Source organism: Mixophyes fleayi, chromosome 5 (genome assembly GCF_038048845.1).
Source record: "Mixophyes fleayi isolate aMixFle1 chromosome 5, aMixFle1.hap1, whole genome shotgun sequence".
Lineage (NCBI taxonomy): Eukaryota > Metazoa > Chordata > Amphibia > Anura > Limnodynastidae > Mixophyes > Mixophyes fleayi.
This window is the reverse complement of record NC_134406.1, coordinates 62,856,530-62,883,704: the sequence shown is the minus strand read 5'-3', so window position 1 is coordinate 62,883,704 and position 27,175 is coordinate 62,856,530. Positions and strand designations below refer to the sequence as shown.

General features: G+C 39.0%; 1 protein-coding gene and 1 long non-coding RNA gene across 3 annotated transcripts in view; both read left to right on the top strand.

Annotated features, from left to right (window-relative positions):
* LOC142158401 (uncharacterized) overlaps nucleotides 1–27,175 on the top strand; it is a 604,325-nt gene that overhangs the window by 540,893 nt on the left and 36,257 nt on the right. The window lies entirely within an intron of this gene.
* The window catches only part of RFTN1 (raftlin, lipid raft linker 1), a 283,814-nt gene that overhangs the window by 224,119 nt on the left and 32,520 nt on the right, over nucleotides 1–27,175 (top strand). For both annotated transcript variants that reach the window (XM_075212313.1, XM_075212314.1), the window contains exon 7: nucleotides 23,252–23,367. In XM_075212313.1, the coding sequence (XP_075068414.1) occupies nucleotides 23,252–23,367 (116 nt within the window). The remainder of the gene's footprint in view (nucleotides 1–23,251; nucleotides 23,368–27,175) is intronic.

Below are 27,175 nucleotides of genomic sequence, written 5' to 3'. Positions count from 1 at the left end.
TCTTTTCTTATTCCTAGAAACACACACAATTAAGTCAATGCATTTGCATTATGACTGAATTTACTTTGCATACAGCAAATTACTGATCACTTTAAGAAGTGTTGTCATGTCAGCAAAGACTGAGATTGTCCAGTGATATTAGTCACGGTGTGTTATCTATTTAGCATGTTCAAAACCTTGAAAATGTGCATGTTATATTTAGTATTATGATAAGTACAGTCTGTACATTGCTCAGCCACCTCCTTGGTGCCCACACTGCGTGGGGAAGTGAGTTCCATTTTAGCCTGCTGTCTGTAATAGTAAATTCAGAAAGGCTTTTATGTTTTAATAATCTCCTACCTTCCCATAGCTATTATTTATTTCACACTTTTTCTTCATTTTTAACTGACTCAGTCTAGTGAACTTCAGTTGTAGTCAGTTACTGGGAGAATGGCCACTCTCTATAGAGCATTACAAGGCCATGAAGCAATGTGAATGAACAGAAATTAATACATTATTAAAGTAGAGGTCACTAGGTGTATGCATGACTACCTTCCCTACATGTGAGTGCAACTGCTCACTCCGTTTACCAAGCCCATCCTAAATAAAAACAATTTATTAAATGTAATAGTCTAGTAACAGAAAAGTATACCACCATGGTATGCCGTGTGCAGTGAATGTGCTGTTCAGCAATACGGCATTTTTCATTTATAAAAACAATACTTCACTGCCTGCAGAATAATGGAAATGAAACACAACTAAAAATGTGTTTACTCATTTCTGCACCGCTGTGCAAAACTAGACGTATTGGTGTGCCTACTTTATACTTTGTAAGGTTAACCCTTACTACGCTCAATTCCTCTACTCAACATGTGCAAAGTTCTGCCCCTCTGCTAACTCCTACATTCAGGCCCGGCGCTCCCATTAGGCAAGGTTAGGCAGTTGCCTAGGGTGCCGGGCTCTGGAGGGCGCCACAGATTAAAAATTTCTTTAAAACTGTGCGGCGACCGCTGACCATACCTTTCACAGCTTTAGATACATCCACAGGGAGGGGGGGAAGGACTATTGCTCACCACCGCCGCCTCTCTGATCCGTCTCCTCCCCTCCACTCACTGACTGACTGTCGGGCGTGACATCATCATCACGGCCCGACAGTGTCAGTGAGTGGAGGGGAGCAGACGGAGCAGAGAGGAGGCAAGTTAAGGTAAGAAAAGACGCACGTTTTCAAAATCGGTGCCCCCACCCTGCACACTTACACACTATTTTGTAAGTGTGCAGGGTGGGGGCGCCGATTTTGAAAATGTGCCTAGGGCGCCACGGACCCTATCACCGGCCCTACCTACATTGTACACCAATCTTGCACTTTGTAAAGTAGCATGTTCATGTTCAGGGTAATTGACAGCTTGGCAGGTTCGCACTGCAGAAATGGTTCATTCAAACACAGATTTGGAGCCAGTGATGTCACATATGCGGAGCCAGTGATGTCACAGATCCGGAGCCAGTGATGTCAAAGGTCTGGAGCCAGTGATGTCACAGGTCCGGAGCCAGTGATGTCACAGGTCTGGTGCTAGTGATGTCACAGTAGCTGCTTTCTGGGCTTGTTGACTCCTAATAGGTCCCATTTGGATACAGTCCTAAAGCTATGGGAATAGCTGCAGTGGAATCTCACGTTAACAATCTATTTTACCTTTGTGGTTCATATCAGAAAATGTGGGGGTTTAGAGGATTTTTAAACTCTGTGAATTAGATAAATATGAATAAATGATTAAGCATTTACTGCGTCAGTGGGCTTTGAGTGGAATATTAGAGGAGCGGTTGTACATTTAGTGGGTACAAATCTGCATGTAGACAAGTAAGATAAATTGAATAATTAAAGAACAAGAAGTAACCTCTTATTTTACTCATTAAGACTGTGGAGCTCTGAGATTTTACTAACATTACAATAGATTTGCTTTTTTGTAGTTGTCATATGACCTCTATATGGTTTTGAACATTTATTTGAAAGAATTAAAGACAATATTTTTTTTACCCATTTTGGTAAAAAAAATAAAAATAGTTCTCCAGCTTCCATCCCTGCCACCCATCGCTAGACTACGCAGTAGGCTGTAACCTGAGCTAAACACCCAACTTATTAAATATTAATGTATATTTATTTTCATTTGCCGTTGCACCTGCTCTTTCATGAATTTTAGCGATCTCAAGATTTGCCTCAGTGTGAGTCCAATGTCTGTAAACATAAAGCTTAGGCTGACCACACTAGCAGACCGAAGCCACTTTAATTCCTTTAACCCTGTGGGTACCAGAAATAGGGCAGTGAAATAAAAGTCTCAGTTTCTTTATTGTTGGGTACATTTTATTACATAGAAGAAAACTGTTCCCGAGTGCCATTTTTATTGCTAAATTGTCTTTTAATTGTATACTTACATATACTTGTTAAATATTCTTGCAGCTGAGAACTAGTAGACCTTTATACAGCAAATATTTCAATTTCATACACTCTTCATAAGCCTCCTTAAAATGCATGCTTTTACTACATTGATTGATGCTAGTTAAAGCATGCAAATAGGTATGGCAATAGAACCCATCGATTCCAATGACCCCATACCCACTAGTATTTGCATTTGCGATCTGCATTGTGGTTTTCCAATGCTGCATGCCTTATTTAGTTGCATTCACCATTCCATTTATCCCCCAATTGCAAGTGCAAGAGTCGACTAACATGTTTAAAAACATTGTTACTGATGTTTAACAAAACACCAGTGGCTAATTAGTAGAGATGGGCGGGTCCGGTTCTCCGAGAACCGAACCCACCCGAACTTTGGGTATCCGAGTACCGAGCTGAGCAGCTCGGTACTCTCCCGCCCATTCCGAATCCAAATCGAGGCCGAACGTCATTGTGACGTCGTCGGATCTCGGGACTCGGTTCTCGCGATACTTCAACTTTATAAATACACGCCTCCACAGCAATCCATCGCCATTTGACAGAGGGAGAGAGCAGGGTGTAGTCATAGGCTAATTAGAGCAGGGACAGAGAATACCATATTGTTCTTGCAATTGCTCTAACCAAAATCGCTAGTGCAGAGAGGAGGATAGAGGTTTATTATTTTTTCTTCATATTTGGCACTCCCCAGCGCTTTTGGGGTGTCCCCCATAATTGTGCATTAATATTTCTGGCTGTCAAAAGTCATATCTGTCAGCAGTATCTACTAAATAATTTGTAGCACACCTCAGTGTTTTTGGGGTGTCCTCCCTAATTGTGCATTAATATTTCTGGCTGTCAAAAGTCATATCTGTCAGCAGTATCTACTCAATAATTTTTAGCACTCCTCAGTGTTTTTGGGGTGTCCTCCCTAATTGTGCATTAATATTTCTGGCTGTCAAAAGTCATATCTGTCAGCAGTATCTACTCAATAATTTTTAGCACTCCTCAGTGTTTTTGGGGTGTCCTCCCTAATTGTGCATTAATATTTCTGGCTGTCAAAAGTCATATCTGTCAGCAGTATCTACTCAATAATTTTTAGCACTCCTCAGTGTTTTTGGGGTGTCCTCCCTAATTGTGCATTAATATTTCTGGCTGTCAAAAGTCATATCTGTCAGCAGTATCTACTCAATAATTTTTAGCACTCCTCAGTGTTTTTGGGGTGTCCTCCCTAATTGTGCATTAATATTTCTGGCTGTCAAAAGTCATATCTGTCAGCAGTATCTACTCAATAATTTTTAGCACTCCTCAGTGTTTTTGGGGTGTCCTCCCTAATTGTGCATTAATATTTCTGGCTGTCAAAAGTCATATCTGTCAGCAGTATCTACTCAATAATTTTTAGCACTCCTCAGTGTTTTTGGGGTGTCCTCCCTAATTGTGCATTAATATTTCTGGCTGTCAAAAGTCATATCTGTCAGCAGTATCTACTCAATAATTTTTAGCACTCCTCAGTGTTTTTGGGGTGTCCTCCCTAATTGTGCATTAATATTTCTGGCTGTCAAAAGTCATATCTGTCAGCAGTATCTACTCAATAATTTTTAGCACTCCTCAGTGTTTTTGGGGTGTCCTCCCTAATTGTGCATTAATATTTCTGGCTGTCAAAAGTCATATCTGTCAGCAGTATCTACTCAATAATTTTTAGCACTCCTCAGTGTTTTTGGGGTGTCCTCCCTAATTGTGCATTAATATTTCTGGCTGTCAAAAGTCATATCTGTCAGCAGTATCTACTCAATAATTTTTAGCACTCCTCAGTGTTTTTGGGGTGTCCTCCCTAATTGTGCATTAATATTTCTGGCTGTCAAAAGTCATATCTGTCAGCAGTATCTACTCAATAATTTTTAGCACTCCTCAGTGTTTTTGGGGTGTCCTCCCTAATTGTGCATTAATATTTCTGGCTGTCAAAAGTCATATCTGTCAGCAGTATCTACTCAATAATTTTTAGCACTCCTCAGTGTTTTTGGGGTGTCCTCCCTAATTGTGCATTAATATTTCTGGCTGTCAAAAGTCATATCTGTCAGCAGTATCTACTCAATAATTTTTAGCACTCCTCAGTGTTTTTGGGGTGTCCTCCCTAATTGTGCATTAATATTTCTGGCTGTCAAAAGTCATATCTGTCAGCAGTATCTACTCAATAATTTTTAGCACTCCTCAGTGTTTTTGGGGTGTCCTCCCTAATTGTGCATTAATATTTCTGGCTGTCAAAAGTCATATCTGTCAGCAGTATCTACTCAATAATTTTTAGCACTCCTCAGTGTTTTTGGGGTGTCCTCCCTAATTGTGCATTAATATTTCTGGCTGTCAAAAGTCATATCTGTCAGCAGTATCTACTCAATAATTTTTAGCACTCCTCAGTGTTTTTGGGGTGTCCTCCCTAATTGTGCATTAATATTTCTGGCTGTCAAAAGTCATATCTGTCAGCAGTATCTACTCAATAATTTTTAGCACTCCTCAGTGTTTTTGGGGTGTCCTCCCTAATTGTGCATTAATATTTCTGGCTGTCAAAAGTCATATCTGTCAGCAGTATCTACTCAATAATTTTTAGCACTCCTCAGTGTTTTTGGGGTGTCCTCCCTAATTGTGCATTAATATTTCTGGCTGTCAAAAGTCATATCTGTCAGCAGTATCTACTCAATAATTTTTAGCACTCCCCAGTGGTTTGCGCTCAGAATGGATTCAAAGCAGTCCACATATGATCTAAATGAGCAACCAGGTTCTGTCACCAGTCCTGATGTTAGTGTTCCCAGTACGTCATCTGGCCAAGGCGATGTCAAACAACAGAGTGTTTTCAAATTAGTGCAAAAAACAAAAACCAAAAAAAAATTTACTGTATTGAAGCGAAAAAGAAGTGTAACTGAGCAAAAGTTAAGTGACGATAAAAAAAAAATTGCAAGCATGCCATTCTACACACGCAGTGGCAAAGAGAGAATGAGGCCTTCACCTTTGGCTATTAGTGGCAGATCCCAAAAAGTTACCCAGGCTACAATTGGTGCACAACTACTGTTACGCGTCAAAGCTGAGCTGCAAGATACCAGTGAGGCATTACAGGAGAATATTTGCTCTGATTCACAAATGACAACAATCCCTGTGGAGAGTCCATCCAACAGTGGGATGTCTAATCGTGAGCATTCTGCTGATGTGTGCCTTAATAGCCCGAGTGTAGCCGGTGATACCCAAATTGAGGATGCCACTTTGGAATTAGAAGAGGATGAGGGGGAGATTTGTGTAGGCGACGAGGGCGCTAATGAGGATGTTGATGAGGATGAGGTTGTTTGTGTAAGTCCTGCACCAGTGGCAGCAGTTCTGGCACGTGACAAGAAAAAGGCCATTGTCATGCCTGGGCATAAAACAAAAAAATCCACTTCTTATGTGTGGAATTATTTCTACCCAAATCCAGACAACAATTGTATAGCCATTTGTAGTGTATGTGAAGCCACAGTCAGTCGAGGGAGGGACCTTAACCATCTTGGAACCTCGTCTATGTTACGCCATTTAACGAGAGTTCATGGCAAAGTGTTGGGAAAAGCTGAAAGTTCTTCCCAAAAGAATACAAGCACTCCCTCATCAGCTAAGACCCTCCGCTCACCGACATACCGACGGCTACAAAATACACCCACCACACCATCCTCATCAATATCCTCAGTAGCGCTCGGAGTTAGCCCGGCATCCCACTTAAGGCTGGATGACTCCGGCACTATTATTGATTCCTCTGAAGAAAGCGTTAGTCCTGCTGCTGCTGTTGCTGCTGCTGGGGGTGAATCGTCATCCCAGAGGCAGGTGAATAAAATGAGCAGTCCTACATTTCAGCAATTAACTGTGAAACAATCATTTGCGAGGGGAAGCAAATATGACAGCAGTCACCCAGTCGCCAAGCGAATCACAGACGCCATGGCTGCAATGTTAGTGTTAGATCTGCGTCCAATCTCCACAATAAACGCAGCTGGTTTTTCACAGTTAATTGAGGTTTTGTGTCCGCGTTACAGAATTCCATCGCGACACCATTTCTCCCGTAAAGCTATTCCACAACTATACCAAAAAGTGTGTAAAAATGTAGAGATTGCGCTGAAAAATGCCATTCTGCCCACTGTTCACTTAACCACAGATATGTGGACAAGTGGAAGTGGCCAAACCAAAGACTATATGACTGTGACAGCCCACTGGGTTGGTCATTCACCTTCACCAGCAGGAACAGCAGCAGCATGTACACCACTACGTAACATTTGTCACAGGCAGGCCACTCTTTGTATCACCGGCTTCACTAACAGGCATACGGCTGACAATTTGTTACGCAAACTGAGAGATGTGATTGATGCATGGCTTATACCACTCGGACTCTCCCCAGGGTATGTCATTTCAGATAACGCCAACAATATAGTGCGAGCATTACAGCTGGGTGATTTCCAACATATTCCCTGTTTTGCTCACACCATCAACTTGGTGGTGCAGAGCTTCCTACGAAATAACCGTGAGGTGCAGGAGATGCTTTCGGTGGCCCGTAAAATTTCAGGCCATTTCAGGCATTCAGCCACAGCATGTAGGAGATTACAGCAGCTCCAAGAGCAGTTTAACTTGCCCTGCCACCAACTTAAGCAAGAGGTGGTAACTCGGTGGAATTCCACCCTGTACATGCTTCAGAGGATGGAGGAACAGCGCAAAGCCATCCAAGCATATTGCACAAGTCATGACATTGGGAAAGGAGGGGGGATGTATTTCACTCTTGCACAGTGGGGAATCCTTTCAGTGCTGTGCAAGGTGCTGAAACCATTTGAAGTTGTGACATGTGAGGTCAGTGCAGACTCTGCTAGTTTGAGCCAAGTCATTCCTTTAATTAGACTATTGGAAAAGCAGCTTGAGAAAATGAAGGAGGAGCTGAAAGCAAGCAATTCAGCAAAGTATGTTGGCCTTGTCGATCAAGTACTTAATTCGCTTCACAATGATCCTCGAGTTATTAAGATCTTGAACTCGGATCAGTACGTTTTGGCCACTGTGCTTGATCCAAGGTTTAAAACCTACATTGAGTCTTTACTTGTAAATGAGCGAGATGTGAACTTTTGCAAGGAGCTATTGCTCAGCAAGTTGGCCGCTGAACTGGGCCTCGGCTTGACGACGTGTCCTCCTTCACTTTCTCAAGCTGTTGCTCGTAAAAAATTAAATTTCCAAAAAAGAAGCAGGGAAGACACAGGGGGCAGACGAGAACAATTTAACATCTGGGCTGGTTTGAAGGATTTTTCAAAAAAATGTGTCACTTTGCCCATAACTCCATCCAATATGAGTATAAACATGCAAAGGATGGTGGAGGATTACTTTCAAGAGGTAGTTGATATGGAAATGTCAGACAGTCCCTTTCCTTACTGGGAAGAAAAGCAGGCCATTTGGAAACCCATGTACAAACTTGCTTTGCAATACCTAAGCTGCCCACCCTCCAGTGTGTACTCTGAACGAGTGTTCAGCACAGCAGGGAACTTAGTCAGTGATCGCCGTAGAAGGTTACTTCCCAAAAATGTGGAGAAAATGATGTTTATAAAAATGAACTACATCTTCCACGAGGAAGGCCTTCACCATCCAAGACATCCAAGCACTGACTGTTCTCTAATGGCGGATTCAAGCGGCGATGAATTGATAGTCTGTGATGATGACGTACACACTGATGAGGGTGAGGATGAAGCTGAAGATGATGCCGATAACATCTTTTTAAAACTTTCTATGTAAGTGTAGGGTGCAATCTACCCCCAAAGAGGAAAGGGACTTGTGGCATTTCCATATCACATACCATCTTGAAAGGCTGCTGTTAGGGCAATTTATCCTTAAGGGTAGGGTGTCATAGACAGAGTGACCCTAAACTGGCTTTGTCCATTTTTCATAATATTGTACAGTCTATAATGGCTGAATTTTTTAGTATTTTATACAAGTGGAGGGGGGCCTAGAGAGACAGAAACCAAACTGGCTTTCTCCATGTCAATTAATATTGTACAGTCTATAATGGCTGAATTTTTTGGTATTTTATACAAGTGGAGGGGGGCCTAGAGAGACAGAGTGACCCCAAACTGTCTTTCTCCATGTCAATTAATATTGTACAGTCTATAATGGCTGAATTTTTTAGTATTTTATACAAGTGGAGGGGGGCCTAGAGAGACAGAAACCAAACTGGCTTTCTCCATGTCAATTAATATTGTACAGTCTATAATGGCTGAATTTTTTGGTATTTTATACAAGTGGAGGGGGGCCTAGAGAGACAGAGTGACCCCAAACTGTCTTTCTCCATGTCAATTAATATTGTACAGTCTATAATGGCTGAATTTTTTAGTATTTTATACAAGTGGAGGGGGGCCTAGAGAGACAGAAACCAAACTGGCTTTCTCCATGTCAATTAATATTGTACAGTCTATAATGGCTGAATATTTTGGTATTTTATACAAGTGGAGGGGGGCCTTGAGAGACAGAAACCAAACTGGCTTTTTCCATTTCTTTACATATTTAACTATAAGTGTAGGGTGTAATATACATTCAAAGACGATGGCTGCATTGCCAATATGCATAGATGGAGAGGAAGACAATCTGTTTTGTGTGTAGAATAGGCCTACCAACGAAGAATTAAACTGTTTTTTTGGATGATTTATTACCTCAACAATTAGATTACTTGTCTCTAAAACAGTTGGAGCACTAAATTGGGTTAATTTAGGCCCAAAAACATGGATTTTCCCAAAAAATAGCAAAACAAAACCAAACAAAACCAAAACCAAAACCAAAACACGCAATGGCGGTTTTGCAAAACCAAAACCAAAACCAAAACACGACGGTAATCCAGATCCAAAACCGAATCCAAAACCAAAACACGGGGGTCAGTGACCATCTCTACTAATTAGTGTAAGGGACATTGAATGTAACACAAACAAAATCATTGACCTCCCCCAACTGCAAATATCAGAGCTGATTAACCATGAACATGTTTAACAGTGTTGTCTCTGGTGTTTAACACACCATCAGTGGATTATTATTCTATTATTGAATTTAACTCAAATTTTGCATTGCCGGTATTCTTGCATACTGCATGTCTGAGCAATGTACCAATATAGACCCATTGTGAACCACAAATACTGACTTCCTCTAACTTGGTCTTACTCGCCAGGTCTTTGCATTGTCTGTCACCCAAAATAGGGGGTGATTTCCCACATTCCTCAGAGAGTCTGGCAATATCCATAAGGCCAGATGGAGGATTGGTGGGCAGAATCCAACGTGATGATGTGACTTGCAACACCGCACTCTGAACATGTGGCATAATTACACAATTTTCATAATTACGCTGCAGTGGGCTGAGCATTATGGTGCAAGTTGCATCATTAAGTTCTGTCCAGCCCCTTGTGTCTCCCGGAGGAGAGGTGTGAAAGTCAGCACCTATCAATGTGATAATTATGTTAGAGTATAAAGTATTAGTAAGTAGAGCATGGCAGTGTTAACATTCCAGACCATACCCTGGTGCTTGGGAATCTCAGTGAAACTATGATTGTTTGTGTATGGGCATTGCATGCCTACTATATTGTGCTTGTGGTTTGCATTATCGTGTGGTTTTTTTCGATGCTGCCTGCTCCACTTACTGGCGTTCACCACTCTACTGACTCACCATCCACACGTGCAAGAGTTGATTAACCACCATCATGTTTAACAGCAGTGTCACTGGTGTTCAACTATCACTTTATTTCATTATAGGTTCATAGGCCATTATCATAAGTATATAAATTGAACACATTATGTCATATTTGCAGTGCTATATAAATAAATGATAATACATAAATATTGTACACAACAGAACAGTAAATGTGTGGGATGGCATTACAGTTTCTAGCCCATATTATTATTATTAGTAGTAGTAGTAGTAGTTTATAAACACTGGCATCTCCTGCAGTACATGACAAAGTAAGTAGTAAATACAAGGCATTCTGACAATTAAATAATTTTACATTTACACAAACATAGAGATACAATAGGAATGAGGACACTTTGCAATCTAAGGGGGATAATTTATTTGTCCGGGAAGTGCAGCAATGTGTCCCAGGAGCAGTCTGCGGAGACACAATGCCTCTGAGTTTTTCCTAAAATCTCTGCATCTCTATGGGATGCGAGGGCAAATGAGCAAAGAAAACATGAGCAGCGATTCTGTACCGTATTGGCTGGCAATGTGCGCAGACGGACATCACAGCACCTTCCGGTTAATTGGACCCCCCCAATGTATAAAGACCGCTGTGAACTTTTAAAAAATGCTGCTTCATCCTACCACCATGAACACACACATGCACACACGAAGGAAAGAAAGAAAGTTTACAATTCAGAAAATATAGCAAAATATGGTACATAACGATGAAACAGAGTATAACATACTACTAGGCCTTGCTCCATTTCCATGTTACAATGACTCCATAGACACACATCATGTAATCCCATTACTGAAGTGACAGATCATGCTATTCATCTAAGCTCTGGTGACACAAGTGGGATCGCACTGTTTCACTTATCTATAAAAAGTTTGGTTGAATATAGAGGGTAAATGCTGCATTTAAAGTACAGTTTTTTTCTCTTCCCGAGCTTAGTATTTCCTACAGACTTAATTCAAAGACACAAGGCAGCTAGTGCTTAGTAGACAGTAAAATGTGAATTTATACTCTTCTTGTAAATCAAAATACAGAACATTAATGTGGCATTTAGCCAACAGAAAGGCATTAAATATTTATGGACAACAGTAAAAACAGCTTTTTGTGCACAGTAGGGCAGCATCTTTACCTTAATAAAAAATGTAGTGGCACTAGACCAATTTAAGAAGAAAAAAAAGTGAGATTGGGATTTATTAAGCTCCACCAACTGCAATAGAGGTGCATGAGGAAGGCAGGTGGAGGCAGCAGATGAACAGAATCAGAGATGTCTTCAGCTGCTGGCTTGTTTGTCTGACATGTTTTTAATGAGGCTGCATTGTCTGCCTGCTGTTATGAGCGGAGTCTCAAGAAACTGATGAAGTCCGTAAGAGCCCAAGTATTAGAACTTGACTATACTTCATACAAATGTGTGCTACCAATCACATTTAAAATCTCTCAAGTTAGAAAGAATGTCAACAATGGTTTATTGAGTGTTTTGTTTATTTTTTTTTAAATTTTAGTATTAGTCTCACAAAATGAATTATCGTTGCCAGAAAACATTATTTATTCTGTATTTTGTTCTGCAAAAGAGTAACATTTGCACTCACCTTTGTCTCCGTAATATATCTCTAGGGAAGTAAAAAGCGTATATGGCAACCAATCAGATTGTTGTGCAATCATGCAAGTTAGATTTTTAAAAGTAAAGATCTCATTGGTTCATTTTGGATCATTGTTTACATTTTCTTTCTTCTTTTTTAGATTTGACAATTGTCTATCTAGGGATCACCACTGATTCTGTAAAGCATGGGAAAGTTAGATATGGTAGACTCTGAACACCTGCATTGTGAGAAGAACACATCAAAAACATGAAAGTATATATATAAATATATATATATATATATATATATATATATATATATATATATATATATATATATATACAGCACGTCTTTATGTGAGATAAAGTTCATACATCCTACTTGTTTTTTCTTGACTATACTCACACTTTGGAATTAGACATGTTATAGAAAAAAAAAACACGGGCAAGGAATGATTGGCCATGTTAGCGTTCCATCATCCTTAAGAGAACCTTGTTGTTGGGGAAAAAATATTTAAAACACTATTACTAAGGTGGAGTATCTCTGTAGCTGGGGCCCTGGGGCTCCTCAGGGGGTGGAGAACAAATCACAAGACATATTCAAAATATTGATCATGACACACACACATTTCCACTGGGGCCATTTAACGTTTGTTAATAAAATTAATTTGCAGGTTATATAGTTCAGAGCTGGCAGAGCCTTTCAAAAAAGAGGCCACTCTAGGAAAATTGTAGCAATATTTTCTAGTTTACTTTTAAATGCCTATATTTAAAAATAACAATATAAACTTTTTCCCCCCAGTTTGTTGTCAGTGAACTAGACAAGCAATGTCAAAGCAATGACTGTTGTCTGGGCTAAAAGACTTATGGGTTAAATAAAGCACATACTGTCTCAAGACTTACATTCTCAGATGTTCAGCCAACATAGTTCTTCAGTGTTGGCAAAATTTTAAACCCAACCTATCTTAATAATTAAAAAAAAAAATCAGTGCATTTCTGAAGAGATGCTGAGATTCTGTTAGGATACCAAGCAACATTTATTTTATTATGGCCGCAAGGGTTCCCTTAAAGGTTTCATAAGTTTCATTTAATTCATTTGCATGAATGTAGCTTTTGTGGTGAGACCTCTGTTTGAACCTCTTTAGGATTAAATAAAACATCAAGAACAGCTGCAGCTTTTTTAATAATAAAGCAATAAATACTTATTATTCAAACTAAGTAATACAAATATTTTGTATTGACTTTTATAATAGTATTTATCTTTATTTTAAGTGTTTATTTGATTATACTGTACACATGGTGGACATGACATTGCAGTACTCTAAGATGGGCCACAAATTCTCCCCAGCTTCCAAATTGGTTACTTACTTTACCAACCACAATACGTAGCAATTACATTCAACAGTCATTTAAATAATTTAAGAACAAATATTTAATTTTGATGTAGCAAGCCGAACGCTGGATCTGGCTAGTATTTACCAGACATGGCATCAGGCTTTCTTCTGGCACTGCTTCACTCTACTGCGTAGCGACGGTCGAGTGGCTGGTGGATTCGGTCAATTTACAGTTTTCGAAGCTGCTCTGTTTAAACAGGACTTACTGCACTACTCGCACCCAGAGTGTTGGGTCACCTACCTCTGTTGTTCCTGGTGATTCTTCTGTTCTTTAGTATCGGTATTGTTGATCTTGTCTTGTAACTAAGCTCACTTCCATTTCCATAAATGGTACTATGCTCTGTGTCTCTTGGTTCTTGACATGGCTCGTCCTGTATCTTTCTTGGCTCTAGTCATGATTCCACCTGCATCTACCAGACTCCCAGACCTCGTCTAGTCAGTACCAGCTAACCACATCAAGGGATCAAGGGGCAGGTAAGAAGGCCACAGCCTGTGGACCAACCACAGCAAAGTCCAGACCTCCCCCGGGAGTCCCTGGTGAACATCGGGGGTTTTGTCCGCGTCTCTGGCTCAACCAGCACTAATCTTGTGATTTGTTAGTGGAATTGGACGAAATATGTTATCTGATGCAGCGGGACCTGCAATGCTTTTAATGGTTCGAGCAGTTTTCCATTTTCTGTGGGCATTTTTTTTCCATTCTGGTGGATATACAAAGAATTATATATAGTATTGTTGCAATTACTCACAAAGGAGTTGGATTGTAATCAAGCTGAGAGATAGAGGTTTTCTGGCCTCATCCTATGTTTTTTATGGAACCCATTTTGTGCCTCCATGAATTGCATTTCTAGGTGCTCTCTGAGTAATGTACTCAAAAGCATCATACACAAATGAAGGTGGTTCTCTTAATTAATTTAAACCTTAACTGAGGCTAAACAAAGTAGTATATTAGAAGAAAAAATTTAAATTTGATGTTAATGAAAGGGATGGTACTAAAGTGGTAGACGGTTAGACTTTGATGTAATGTTTACACCAGGGTTGTCCAATCCGCAGCCCGCGGGCCGCATGCGGCCCAACACGCCTGTAAATGTGGCCCAGAAGGAGTTTTGGTTGTGGCAAGGGGGCAGCACTGTTAATGGAAAAAAAAATCCTGCAAAAAAAAGAAAAAATTCTTACCTTGCGGTCATGCAGTCACGTCAGCTGGTACTCCGGCTCCCTCCCTTGTCTCCTACTCCGTGCGGTGCTCGCCGTGAATGTCGGGCATGATGTCATCACGCTCAACATCCATTGCGGAGCGCAGCACAGAGGAGTTGCCCGCGCGAGAAGAACAATCAGCAGCACAGAATTGGAGAAAAGAAGAGGACAGGAGAACCAGCCTATTAAAAGGTAAGTTAAGGGGGATTATTTTTATTATTTCAAGGAACGCTGACCAGTGAATAAAAGTCACCTGGTCCTGGAGCATCACAGACCTTATCTCCCTGCTACATACTTCAACTTGTATTACTAATGGGGCATTATATATTATTCTCTTTGGCCCTTTATAAGTTGTTATCCCTTAACTAACATAGTGGTGTAATTAGCAAAACAGGTCACAATTTGGGGTCACAGTGATGTATATGTCAGGTACCACAGGCCTGGTCAGGGCACCCTGATATACAATGCCTGGCTTAAATGCACTTTTTGCATCAAAACAATACAAAAAGTGATTATAGTATAATAACTAGAGAGGATTTTTTGAACAAGGCGATTGAAAGGTAAGTATAGGGGGATTTGAAAAAAAAGTTATATATATATATATATATATATATACAAGTTAACCCGTGCATGATACTCATGCATTCTAGTCAAATCAAGCTACTTAAGGTGTTAAAAAGGTTCTTGTCATGCATTTGGGCCATAGCCCAGGCGTCAACCACCAACCACTCCCCACTATCACCCCCGGCAACCACCAACCACTCACATCTGTCACTTCTCCTTCAAGAAATATATATATATTTTTGTTAAATCTTTATAAACACTTTTAACAATTAACAAATTAAATTAACAAATTAGAAACATCTTAGTATACCAAATTTCAGCCCTTTCTGAATTTTTTTTTACACACACACTAAGAATTTAGTAGGTCAGTGTATAACTCCGCCCAGCAGGTGGCGATGCAGCTTGGTTTTATATTTTACACACACACACAGACAGACTAACACACGCCACTAGACATTTATATTATACAAGTTAACCCGTGCATGATACTCATGCATTCTAGTCAAATCAAGATACTTAAGGTCTTAAAAAGGTTCTTGTCATGCATTTGGGCCTAGCCCAGGCCTCCTCAGGGGAAGATCGTTACTTCCCGACGCAAGCGCCCTTTTTAATGTGTGTTCATGAGGTAAAATTACCTCACAAAAATGAGTTTGACCCCTCAACTCGTAAATTTAGCCTTTACTACCCCTCCCACGGGGGGAAGGGGGGATGATGGAAGTTAACTGACTTGACTATTCAAATTTTTTTGTCAAATAATGTCAGTATACCAAATTTCAGGTCAATTGGATGAGCCCTTTCTGAGAAAATAGTTTTTTTACACACACACACACTAACGCACGCCTCTACACATGTGTGTTCATGAGGTAAAATTACCTCACGAAAACGAGTTTGAGCCCTACCAAATTTCAGCCCTTTTTGAATTTTTTTTCCCACACACACTAAGAATTTAGTAGGTCAGTGTATAACTCTGCCCAGCAGGTGGCGCTGCAACTTGGTTTTTTTTTTTCACACATACACAGACGCCACTAAGCATTTATATATTAGACAAGTTAACCCGTGCATGATACTCATGCATTCTAGTCAAATCAAGCTACTTAAGGTCTTAAAAAGGTTCTTGTCATGCATTTGGACCTAGCCCAGGCCTCTTCAGGGGAAGAGCGTAAGTTCCCGACGCAAGCGGCCTTTTTAATGTGTGTTCATGAGGTAAAATTACCTCACGAAAATGAGTTTGACCCCTCAACTCGTAAATTTAGCCTTTACTACCCCTCCCACGGGGGGAAGGGGGGATGATGGAAGTTAACTGACTTGACTATTCTAATTTTTTTGTCAAATAATGTCAGTATACCAAATTTCAGGTCAATTGGATGAGCCCTTTCTGAGAAAATAGTTTTTTCCACACACACACACACACAAACACACACACACACACACACACACACACACTAACGCACGCCTCTACACATGTGTGTTCATGAGGTAAAATTACCTCACGAAAATGAGTTTAAGCCCTACCTAATTTCAGCCCTTTTTGAATTTTTATTCCCACACACACTAAGAATTTAGTAGGTCAGTGTATAACTCTGCCCAGCAGGTGGCGCTGCAACTTGGTTTTTTTTTTCACACACACACAGACGCCACTAAGCATTTATATTATATATATATATATATATATATATATATATATATATATATATATATATTACTTTTTTTCTCACATATATATGTTAACTATGTTTTCTATGTTTTTTTTGGATGATCAGCTACCGTTATTGTTAGTGTATCTTATGTGCGGCCCAAACCAACTCGTCGTCTTCCAATGTGGCCCAGGGAAGCTAAAAGGTTGGACACCCCTGGTTTACACTTTTGCGCTATCTGTGGAGTTTTTTATGCCACTCTGCACACCTAGGCACATGCTTAGTTTACTGGCGGGTCTGAGAGCATGTAATAGGTGTGCACTTTGGAGTTGTCTGGGTGGACTATCCACATGTACCAGTGGAAAACCAAAGGATTTGTGGTGCACATTAAGGGCCTGTTCATTGAGGCACACAAAATGAACATAAAATAAATCGGACATACACACGTCCGTATTCAAGAAGGAGCGAATATGTCTGTTGATGAATATGGGTCTAGGTCCGCTCTGCTCTAACAGACAATACACTGCAGGATATGTCTAATACATATGCGAAATATAAAGTCTCAAAAGAACGTACATAAAAAAATATTCAATTAATGTCAACAGTTAATAATATAGTCATTAAAGACAAAACATAGAAATACATTTTATTAGGATGCTATTAATGTCTACTGTACATAAAATACCTTTTATTATGATGTTATTAATATCTACTGTACATAAAATTAATTTTATTAGGATGTTATTAATGTCTAAGTAGATAAAATAAATTTTTACAGTTGCTCCTGATTGCAAACACATGTTCTAGCATGAATACATGACCGTTATAACTAGTATTTGGTACTTACACCTGACCTGTAGCTGGTACAAGTGATACGTCTGAAAATCATGTACCTCAGAGATGCCTAAAGTTTCCATCGGATGCTGCTCTGTGTGCTCGAGTTTGGAACGCCCTTCTTCACATTGTCTGCGTGCATACGCCCATTATCTTTCCCGGTTCCGCATGTGAAATAAGAGGCTGTAGGAAGGGTCCTTTGCACTCGAGGATGAATTGGATGTTGTTGCATTCTCTGGTGTATGGTTTGTTTCCGGGCATAAGCAGAGCGATTTTTACACAAATTACGGCACGTATCGGCATTTACGTGTCTTAATGAATCAGGCCCTAAGTGCACTCTGTAATTGAAATCTCTTGATTAGCAAGAATGAAAATAGCTTCTTCTGCCTAAGCAAAGAAACTCTCTGGCGCTAATGAGGTAATAATATAATATTAGATAAGTAACCAGTTAATACATATAAACCAAATAAATAATAATGCAAATAATAAATCCCACTGCAGCAAGTTCTTAGGGTATATTGCTTACCCTATTAGAAACACAAACAATAAAGGAAGAAAACAGAACTGTGCTGTGCAGGTTTAACATATCATTTCATAAATAATTATATAAATTAATATCAAGTTACGAAACAAAACAAAAGCAGGTCTCTATACAATTGAAATTTAATTGTTACATAAATAAAACATGTCAATCAATAGCAATACACATAAAACCGAAATAATAAAATATACATATATATATAGTGCAGGGCAAATTCCAGCAGTATAATCAAAAAAATATAACCAGCCCAGATCTTTGAAACTCTGTATGTAGACGTCCTCCTAAGGAATCCTCGAAGCACTGACAATTAGGGAAAAATAGTACATCCCATATAGAGTAATTAGGTGCTCACACAGATCCCACTGACTAAACAGATCGGAGATGTTAGGACTTAAACAGCAGAATCCTCGTGGTCCGATATAAGGAAACTGATACCTTCAGATCATGTTGTAATAACAATTCCAGTGAATAGTGAAGTGCAAATGCGTCTTACCTTAGTCCGGCAAATGGCCAACCCTCTGGACGGACATATATTTAGCATGCATACAAAATCTTCACGGCTGTAACAACTGAAAAGTTACCGTCTTGGTAGCGGGTGCATTCACCTCTTGAATCCTCCAATAATAGAGCACAGACCACAAACATTAAGTTCCATCTAGATTAATGACGTATAGGAAAGTAGCCGGGTCTCTGCACCTGGAGTATAACCGCTGACGCATTTCGCCTCATACAACCAAGACTTTCTCAAAGCTGCTTTTCAAAAGGATAAGAACCCTATTTAAGGGCTACATCAGATTACCTCCCTCTGCCTAATCTGGCTCCATGTGTAGATTAATTGATTAGATTTATTTTGTCATCATAGATGTTAATGAATTAGACCAATACAGAGTTTTACTACATCTAAATTATGTGTATTGATGGATGAATAATAATACTACAATAACTAATAAATAAATATAAAATAACATCTATTAACTAATTCAATAACAGAATCCTCTATCCAATTTAATGTTTGTGTAATAAAACAAAAAACAGAACAAGAACAAAATAAAACAAATTTATGTAAAAAAATCTTTTAGTTAAATAATAAATAGAAAAATAAACGAAAATACATGAATATAAAGAAGTAAAAAAGAAAATAAGAAGTAAAAGAAAATAAAAAATTATAATAAACAACAAAATCATTATTCAAAATTCCAATATTCCATATATATCGCAAAATACAGTCAAAATTGTTAACTAAATCCATAAATAAATATAACCAAAAATATATAAACATATACATGAAGAGATCATAGAGATGTTAATTAGAGATAAAATAGTTATCACATAAAAACAAATCAGCTAAGACAATTATAGTCTTGTTGAGTCCCAAAGGGCAAAGAGTACCGAGTTTTAAAATCCAAGAGGATTCACTTAAACATAGTTTGGTGAATCTGTCACCTCCTCTAATAGTGTTATCTATAAATACAACCCCCACCACTGTAAGACCTTCAGGGTTCCCTCCATGTATCATAGAGAAATGTCTAGAGACACTATGTACTAAAACCTTATTCAAAATGTTTCTCCTGTGTTCCCAAAACCGGGCCTTAAGAGGCCTAGAGGTCCTACCTACATAATGTAGTTTGCAACTACACTCTAAGGTGTAAACTACATACCTTGTGTCACTATTTATAAAACTCTTTATTGAGAACTCAGTTCCTTGTGAATTGGATTTAATTCTTTTAGATCTATTTAAAATATGTTTGCAGGTAATGCATGCTGATTTATTACAGTGGAAGCAACCATTAGGTTTCACTGGAATTCATGAATACCTAGGTGTTTTCTTATCCACTTTCAACATACTAGGGGCTATAATTCTTTTGAAGTCCATATTCGTTTTAAAGATCACAGTAGGTCTATCTTCCAGAACCTCACTGAGTATATTGTCATACTTCAGGATTCTAACATTTCTATTAATAATACCTCTAATCAATGATTTAATATTGTATGTAGAGATAAATAGAGCTTTATCATTCATCTTTTTTTTTCTATTCATTTCACCATTTAAAAGATAATTCCGATCTAAGTTCAGGGCAAAGTTTGTGCCTCCTTTAATAAGGGTTCTGGATAGCCCTATCCTTAAAGTTGTCTAACATAATCTCAGTCTGTCTAAAAAAATCTGTATTATATGAACAGTTGCGTCGCAATCTTCCAATCTGACTTTTGGGAATATTGTTGAGCCACGGTGTATGATGACTACTTCTATAATGCAAAAAATTGCAGGTATCTACAGGTTTATTAAAATTAGATGTTACAATTAGGTTATCACGGATGGAAAGAGTGATATCCAGGAAGTTTGTCCTGTGAAAATGAAACGTGTGCGTAAATTTCAAATTAAAAGTATTTGTGTTAAAAAAAGAAACACACTCCAGTGCCAAATCTAATTCTCCATCCCAAATAATGAAAAGGCCATCTATAAAATGACCATAGAGTACCAGGTTTGTGCCGAATGGTCCCTTCCAAATAAGTTGTTCCTCAAATAGGCCCATATATAAATGAGCAAAATTCTGCAGAAACCTGGTACCCATCGCCGTCCCAAGGATTTGAACGTAAAATTTATTCTCGAATAAAAAATAATTATGTGTCAAAATAAAATCAATTGCTTTAAGGATAAACTCACGTCTCCCATCCAAAATATCTTCATCCAATTCTTAAATGATTGAGTTGCTTTAACTCACCTCTCATGGGGGATATTAGTGTACAAAGCCTGTACATCTAGGGTTATAAAACCATAACCCTCTTTCCATTGAACTTTATCAAGAAATTTCCAAATATGTAATGTATCCTTAATATGCGATCTCAGATTGGAGACATGACTCTAAATAATAACCTACAAAAAAGGAAAGATTCGAAGTCAAGGAACCCACTCCCGAAATAATTGGATGCCCAGGTGGTGCAAATAAAGTTTTGTGTATTTTTGGATGGTGATAAAAAATAGGGACAACCGGGTGCTCTACATAAAGAAAATGAAATTCCTCCCTAGATATCACCCCCTCCACCAATTCCTGCTCAAGAATACCTCTAAATTCCAATTGAAATTTAAGGTTGGAATCCCTATCCAGAGGGCGATAGAACAAACAATTCTCCAACTGGGATAGAGCTTCATTGATGTACGCATGTCTATCCATTACTACCAGCCCACCTCCCTTATCGGCCTGCTTGATAACCAATGCTGAATTTATCTGTAATTGTCTTGAGGCTTCCCTTTCTAATCTGGTAAGATTATCTATCCCCCAAATAGAGGGTCTTTTCTTCCTAAAGGATCCAGTCCTAGCATCCCTTCCTTTATTCATCATATCACATAATGTCATAAAGTCTTCTAAAGTCTTGTTATAAAATATGGAAATTGCCGGACTTTTGTGATTAAGAGGAAAAAAGGAAGACTTGGGTTTGAATTTAATAACTTTATTTTCTCCACTGTAATCATTATGGATTTCATTACCTCTAATATCAAACAATACATTTTGGGAATTCTCACAGGTATTGTTCTCCTCCCATAAATTCTCCAAAATATTCAGACCCTCACGGTCTTCTTTTTCCAAAATAATAGGGGATGCTGAAATATTCATACTCCTAAGTTTTTTTGAGGCAAAATACCTCTTCCTGCATGAATTATGGATATAGTTATTCATTGATGGGCAAGAATGTCTGAAACATTGTCAAACATATTATATATTTGATTTCTAGTCATGATGTTGTCTGACAAGGAGCTTCAAGTGTAAATCACAATCATTGCATACAGATACCATACAGATTGTATGATCATTCAATGGAAATCTCTAAAGTCTGGATAATTTGTGGGATGAAATAAATGGAATTCACAAGACGTTTTTGTGCCTGCACCTGCAGTTTCGTGGCAAACAGCTTCTCAGAGAAATTTTAACAAAGAACAATATCCTTTATGGAAGATATTTATATATAGTGTAAATTATGCCATCCCTAGCCACATAAAATCACTCATCAGATAATATTTACTGGCATCCTCAATTTCTACTGGGGTTTTTACATTTTCTTCTTCTCAGTATTAGTTCTGCACTGTTAGCTGAGCCACTTCCTTTGTCATTGTCTATTTTACTCTCCCAGGAAAATTAGTCATTTTTAAATGGTAAAACAATATGGTTTCTTTATTTTATTGTGTACTGTGTAACATGCAATACATTTGTACATTTTCCCACACTATAAGTCTCATTTTAGGCTTTTATTTCTGATGCAGAATATTGCTTTTCATGTCTATATTGCTGTAAATTAAGACATCATATCTTAACAGCCCAAAATACTAAGTGGTATATTTACTAAACTGCGGGTTTAAAAATGGGGAGAGCATCCAATCAGATTCTAGCTGCCATTTTTTAGAATGTACTAAATAAATGATAACTAGGGGCCTGATTCATTAAGGATCTTAACTTAAGAAACTTCTTATTTCAGTCTCCTGGACAAAACCATGTTACAATGCAAGGGGTGCAAATTAGTATTCTGTTTTGCACATAAGTTAAATACTGACTGTTTTTTCATGTAGCACACAAATACTTGATAGCTTATTTGTACACTGAAATTTAAAGTTGATATTTGTGTGCTACATAAAAAAACAGACAGTATTTAACTTATGTGCAAAACAGAATACTAATTTGCAGAGGCGTAAACGTTAAGCTATTTTAAGCACATTGATAAGTTTGTATTAATTTTAACGTACTTTAGCAGTTATGTCAAGTAATAGTGGAAATACTCTCTGAATTGTAAACTCTCATAGCAGAGTCCTCTCTCCTCTTGTTTGCGGCTTTTCCCTATCCTGTTACTTACCTCTGCCAGCCATCTTTTTCCTCCTAGAGCTTCTCAAGCCCTGTTATTGCATCCTTGTTCCTGGGCATTGGCTTGCTTCATGCTATGTTGCTCCCTGCTTGTTCCCGCTCTTTTGTAGTATGAAATTTTATTGCTGTTTGTTCATTAGGTTAAGACCATTTAAAAATAAGTTATTTGTTGTTGTAACTATTTTTTGTTTATTTGCATGCAATTTAGATTTGTATCTCTAAGCTGTAGATTATTTTTATAGCACACATTGTTAATGGTATTTCAGTCTTTTGTGCACCAACACACTGTTATGCAGAAGGAGCATATTTCTTTGACATTTGAGGCTTGAGCCTGCATTGGCTATGGAACTTGACCAATCCATGGCGATCTAGTGGCTTTACTTAGCTCCTTCATGTGCTAGCCCATGCTCTCTCTCTCTCTCTCTCTCTCTCTCTCTCTCTCTATCTGTAGAATAACCCACACGGAGGATAATATTTTATATAGAACTGCCTTGGATAATATAATAAGGTATTGATGCCCTATCAATTGTTCCTTTGTTACATTCACAATATTGTTGTTTGTTGTTTTATAGATACCTCATCGGAGTTTACAGATGGTGTGTTTATTTTTGAGGACTTTCCAGAACAAGATCCAAAGACTGTAAAACGTTATGATGCTATTGTCGTAGAACAGTGGACCATCTTTGAAGTAGGTGTTAGAATCCTTGTCTGAGTTGTTTTGTATAGTAATTATACTTGCAGTCTGATTTATATATAGTATACATATAAATATAGAGCATATTATAGTATACATCAGGAGTGGCCAACCAGTCAAAGGCGAAAAAGCCTAAAAATATCTATAGATACCGCAAACGGTCAACTTAGCGGTATCTATAGATATTATTGTCAATAATCACACGCATACATACCGTACACACACACATTGAAAATATAATTTATAATATCTTGCTGAGTGAAAAAAAAATATGCAACATTGCAAAACTCTTTACAATGAATTGCACAACTCTGCACTACACAGCTCCTACCTCGCTGATGGAGGGAGGGTTCAAAGGGCTGCTTACAGTCTTCACAGTAGCTCATGCTACTGCATCCACAATCGCTATGGAAGGAACTGTTGAAGTGGAAGGGGGGTAATTAATTGCCAACATGCCCCTAACCTCTCCATATGTCCCTCTGACCTCTCCATATGCCCCTCTGAACTCTCCACATGCCCCTTACAAACCCATTAGATCTCCACTCATGCGATGAGATCTCCCCACATGCCATCAAATATAACCAAATGCACCTTACATGTCCATCAGCCTCCCCGCTTGCTCCTTACATTTCACAAGTTGACCCCACATGCCCCTTACATTCCATCAGGCCTCCCCACATGCCCATCAGCCTCCCTATATCATCTATTTATTATCATCATCTATTCATATATTTATTTATATAGCGCCGCTAATTCCGCAGTGCTGCACAGAGAACTCATTCACATCAGTTCCTGCCCCATTGGAGCTTACAAACTAAATCCTCTAACATACACACACACACAGACCGAGAGATACTAAGGGCAATTTATAAGCAGCCAATTAACCTACCAGTATATTTTTGAAGTGTGGGAGGAAACTGGAGCACCCGGAAGAAACCCACGCAAACACAGGGAGAACATACAAGCTCCACACAGATAAGGCCATGGGCAGGAATCAAACTCATGACCCCAGTGCTGTGAGGTAGAAGTGCTAACCACTAAGCCACCGTGCTGTCCATTATATGCCATCAAACCTCCCACACATGCCACAACAGACCACCCCACATGCCCCTTATATCATCATCGACGTCAGCTATTTATAAAGCGCCACTAATTCCGCAGAACTGTACAGAGAACTCACTCACATCAGTCCCTGCCCTGTTGGAGCTTACTGTTTAAATTCCATAACACACACACACACAGACCTAGAGAAGTCAATTTAATAGCAGACCTTTAACCTACTGGTATGTTTTGCCATCAGACCATCCCACATGCCCCTTTTATGCCATCAGACCTCCCCACATGCAACATGCTCACCCCACATACCACATATATGCCATCAGACCTCCCCACATGACCCTCATATGCCATTAAATCTCCCCACGTACCCATCAGCCGGCCCACAACAGACCTCCCACATGCCACAAGATCAACCCACGTCATGAATATGCCATGAGATCTTCCTACATGCCACATCAGAGCAATCCACATGCCCCTAATATGCCATGAGACCTCCCCACATACCCATCATGCCCATATGGCATCAGATCTTCCCAAATTTCATTAAATCTAACAACGTGCTCCTTACTTGCCTCTTATGCTGCCCAGACAGCAACTGGTGCCCGCACAGAGGAAAAAGGGGTGCAATGGCTGCTCCTCCTTCCCTGATTGGATTGCCTGATACTGTGACCTCCCTGCGTTGTGCAGTAGAGGATACATGACCGGGAAGTTGGGCTGGTTGGGGACCAATCTTCCCCTGTCGGCACAAGTAACACCACGTTCAGGTCTTGCTCCTTACTGGGGGATACATTTTAAAATACAAAGAGATGCATGCGGCTCGAGAGCCACAAGTTGGCCACCGCTGATAGTTACAGGTATAGAAGTCTTCATGAACAGTAACAAGATATTCTTGGACAAAAAAACAATCCGTCATTATGGGTATTCTGTTACAGGGAGAAAACAATGCATTTAGGTACAAAAACAATTCATTAACAAATTAATTATTTTCTGATAATTAAGTTCTTAAAACAAAAACAAGTACAGATCAGCAGAATAATAAAATTTTTAATTGCACCACAAATTGGACTACATTTTTAATTGGACTGGTGGAAATCAAGGGGCATTTAAGGAAATTGTGGTGCACAGTGGGTCCATGCAAAGTTATATTTGCATTGTGGATCAGCACCTTTGCACTTTGGACTGTGTAAATGACCTCCGATATTGCAGCTGGATGAACTTTCTTGAAATAATATACTGAATAAGTGAATTCTGCAAGTTATATATTGTAAAGTCTTAGCCATATATTACAAATCAGTGGAGAGTCATTAGAGCAAAGTCACTTTGGCATAACGCTGTATAAGGAAAATAACTTAAACACCTGGGAGCTAATTATCTGACAATTTGCAGTTTCCAGTTCCCAAGTGAAATTATTCTAGTATGACTGCAGTCAATATATTAATATTGGGGCTCTGCCTCCCATAGATGCTCCTTAAAGCTCAAACAAACATGAAATTCTGTGGCCAAAGTTCATAGGACCGCATGAATATACGTGATCTCTCAGCCATCTGGATACGATGCACCTCATGCTGTGGGGATTCCCATAGTGCTTAGAGCCACTAACCATTCCTCCCAACAGTTTTCTGATAGACTGAAGCATGGCGTTAACATTTTCATTTATATTGATTATTTTAACCTTGATCTTTTCTTCTACTACAGTAATTCTCATCCAGTAATTATGATTAGTAGGTACATACATGTGCATCAATTCTATGAATTTTCAGTTAAAGATCTAGTCACAAATACATGCGCAGAAGACAGATTGCTTTTTTATGATTGTTCAATCTGTTCACACACAGGGTCAGATTCAATTACAATCAATGTCCTGTAGGAAACTTGTCCGAGGTGGTAATGTGCAGTACTGACAGTTACAGTACTGAAATCTTCCCTCATTTGTATCTATTCTTTTCTATGAGGTGTGAGCAAAACTAGGCAAATATTTTAACTCTGAACATCCCATGGCAGAACCTTGTGCAAGGTTCTGGTAGAGGGGCATCGCTTGTAATTGAATCTTCCCCATAATGATAGTTTTGTTCACCAGTACTGAGCAATCAAAATGTTCATTCCTTAGCAATCATATGGATGGGAATTCAATTGTCCACTGAGTTCCTTCTTGACGGCTATGGGGGGCACTCTGATGTGATGCAACATTGTGGATTTCACCTCAAACCCCGTAGAGGTGTGCAGAAAAATACGCAATGTTGGGGTACTGTAGTACCTGGAAATGTGTCCAATATATTTGGCAGCACATCGCGCACAAATGAATACCATCCATATTTGGTTTTTTTTAAAAAAACTTTTGACCAAGATTATCCACGTGCCACAGATGTGGTGACAACTTCAGTATCTTATCTAATTGACCTTAATTGTGAATTTTTTTTTTATTGTACAGGTACTTTTAAAATGAGGTACACTTATCATTTCAATTTAGTTGCCTGTTCAATCACTGACAGGATTGTATATGAAGAAAATGCTATTTAAAGTAGATATGCAGCCAACCTCGGTCTTGTGGTCAGAATTATGCCATTGATGAAAGGTGTTGAAGCCACTTAGCTAACACTTGAGCTCAACAGTGCTGGCAAAACGGTCCTATCAGAATGTACTAGCTTGTCAAAGATCAGTCATGCGGGCCAACACTTCAACCAAGTTGCTCTGTAGTCAGTGAAATATATGGTGAAGTTGCAGAAAAACATTGCACTGATGAATC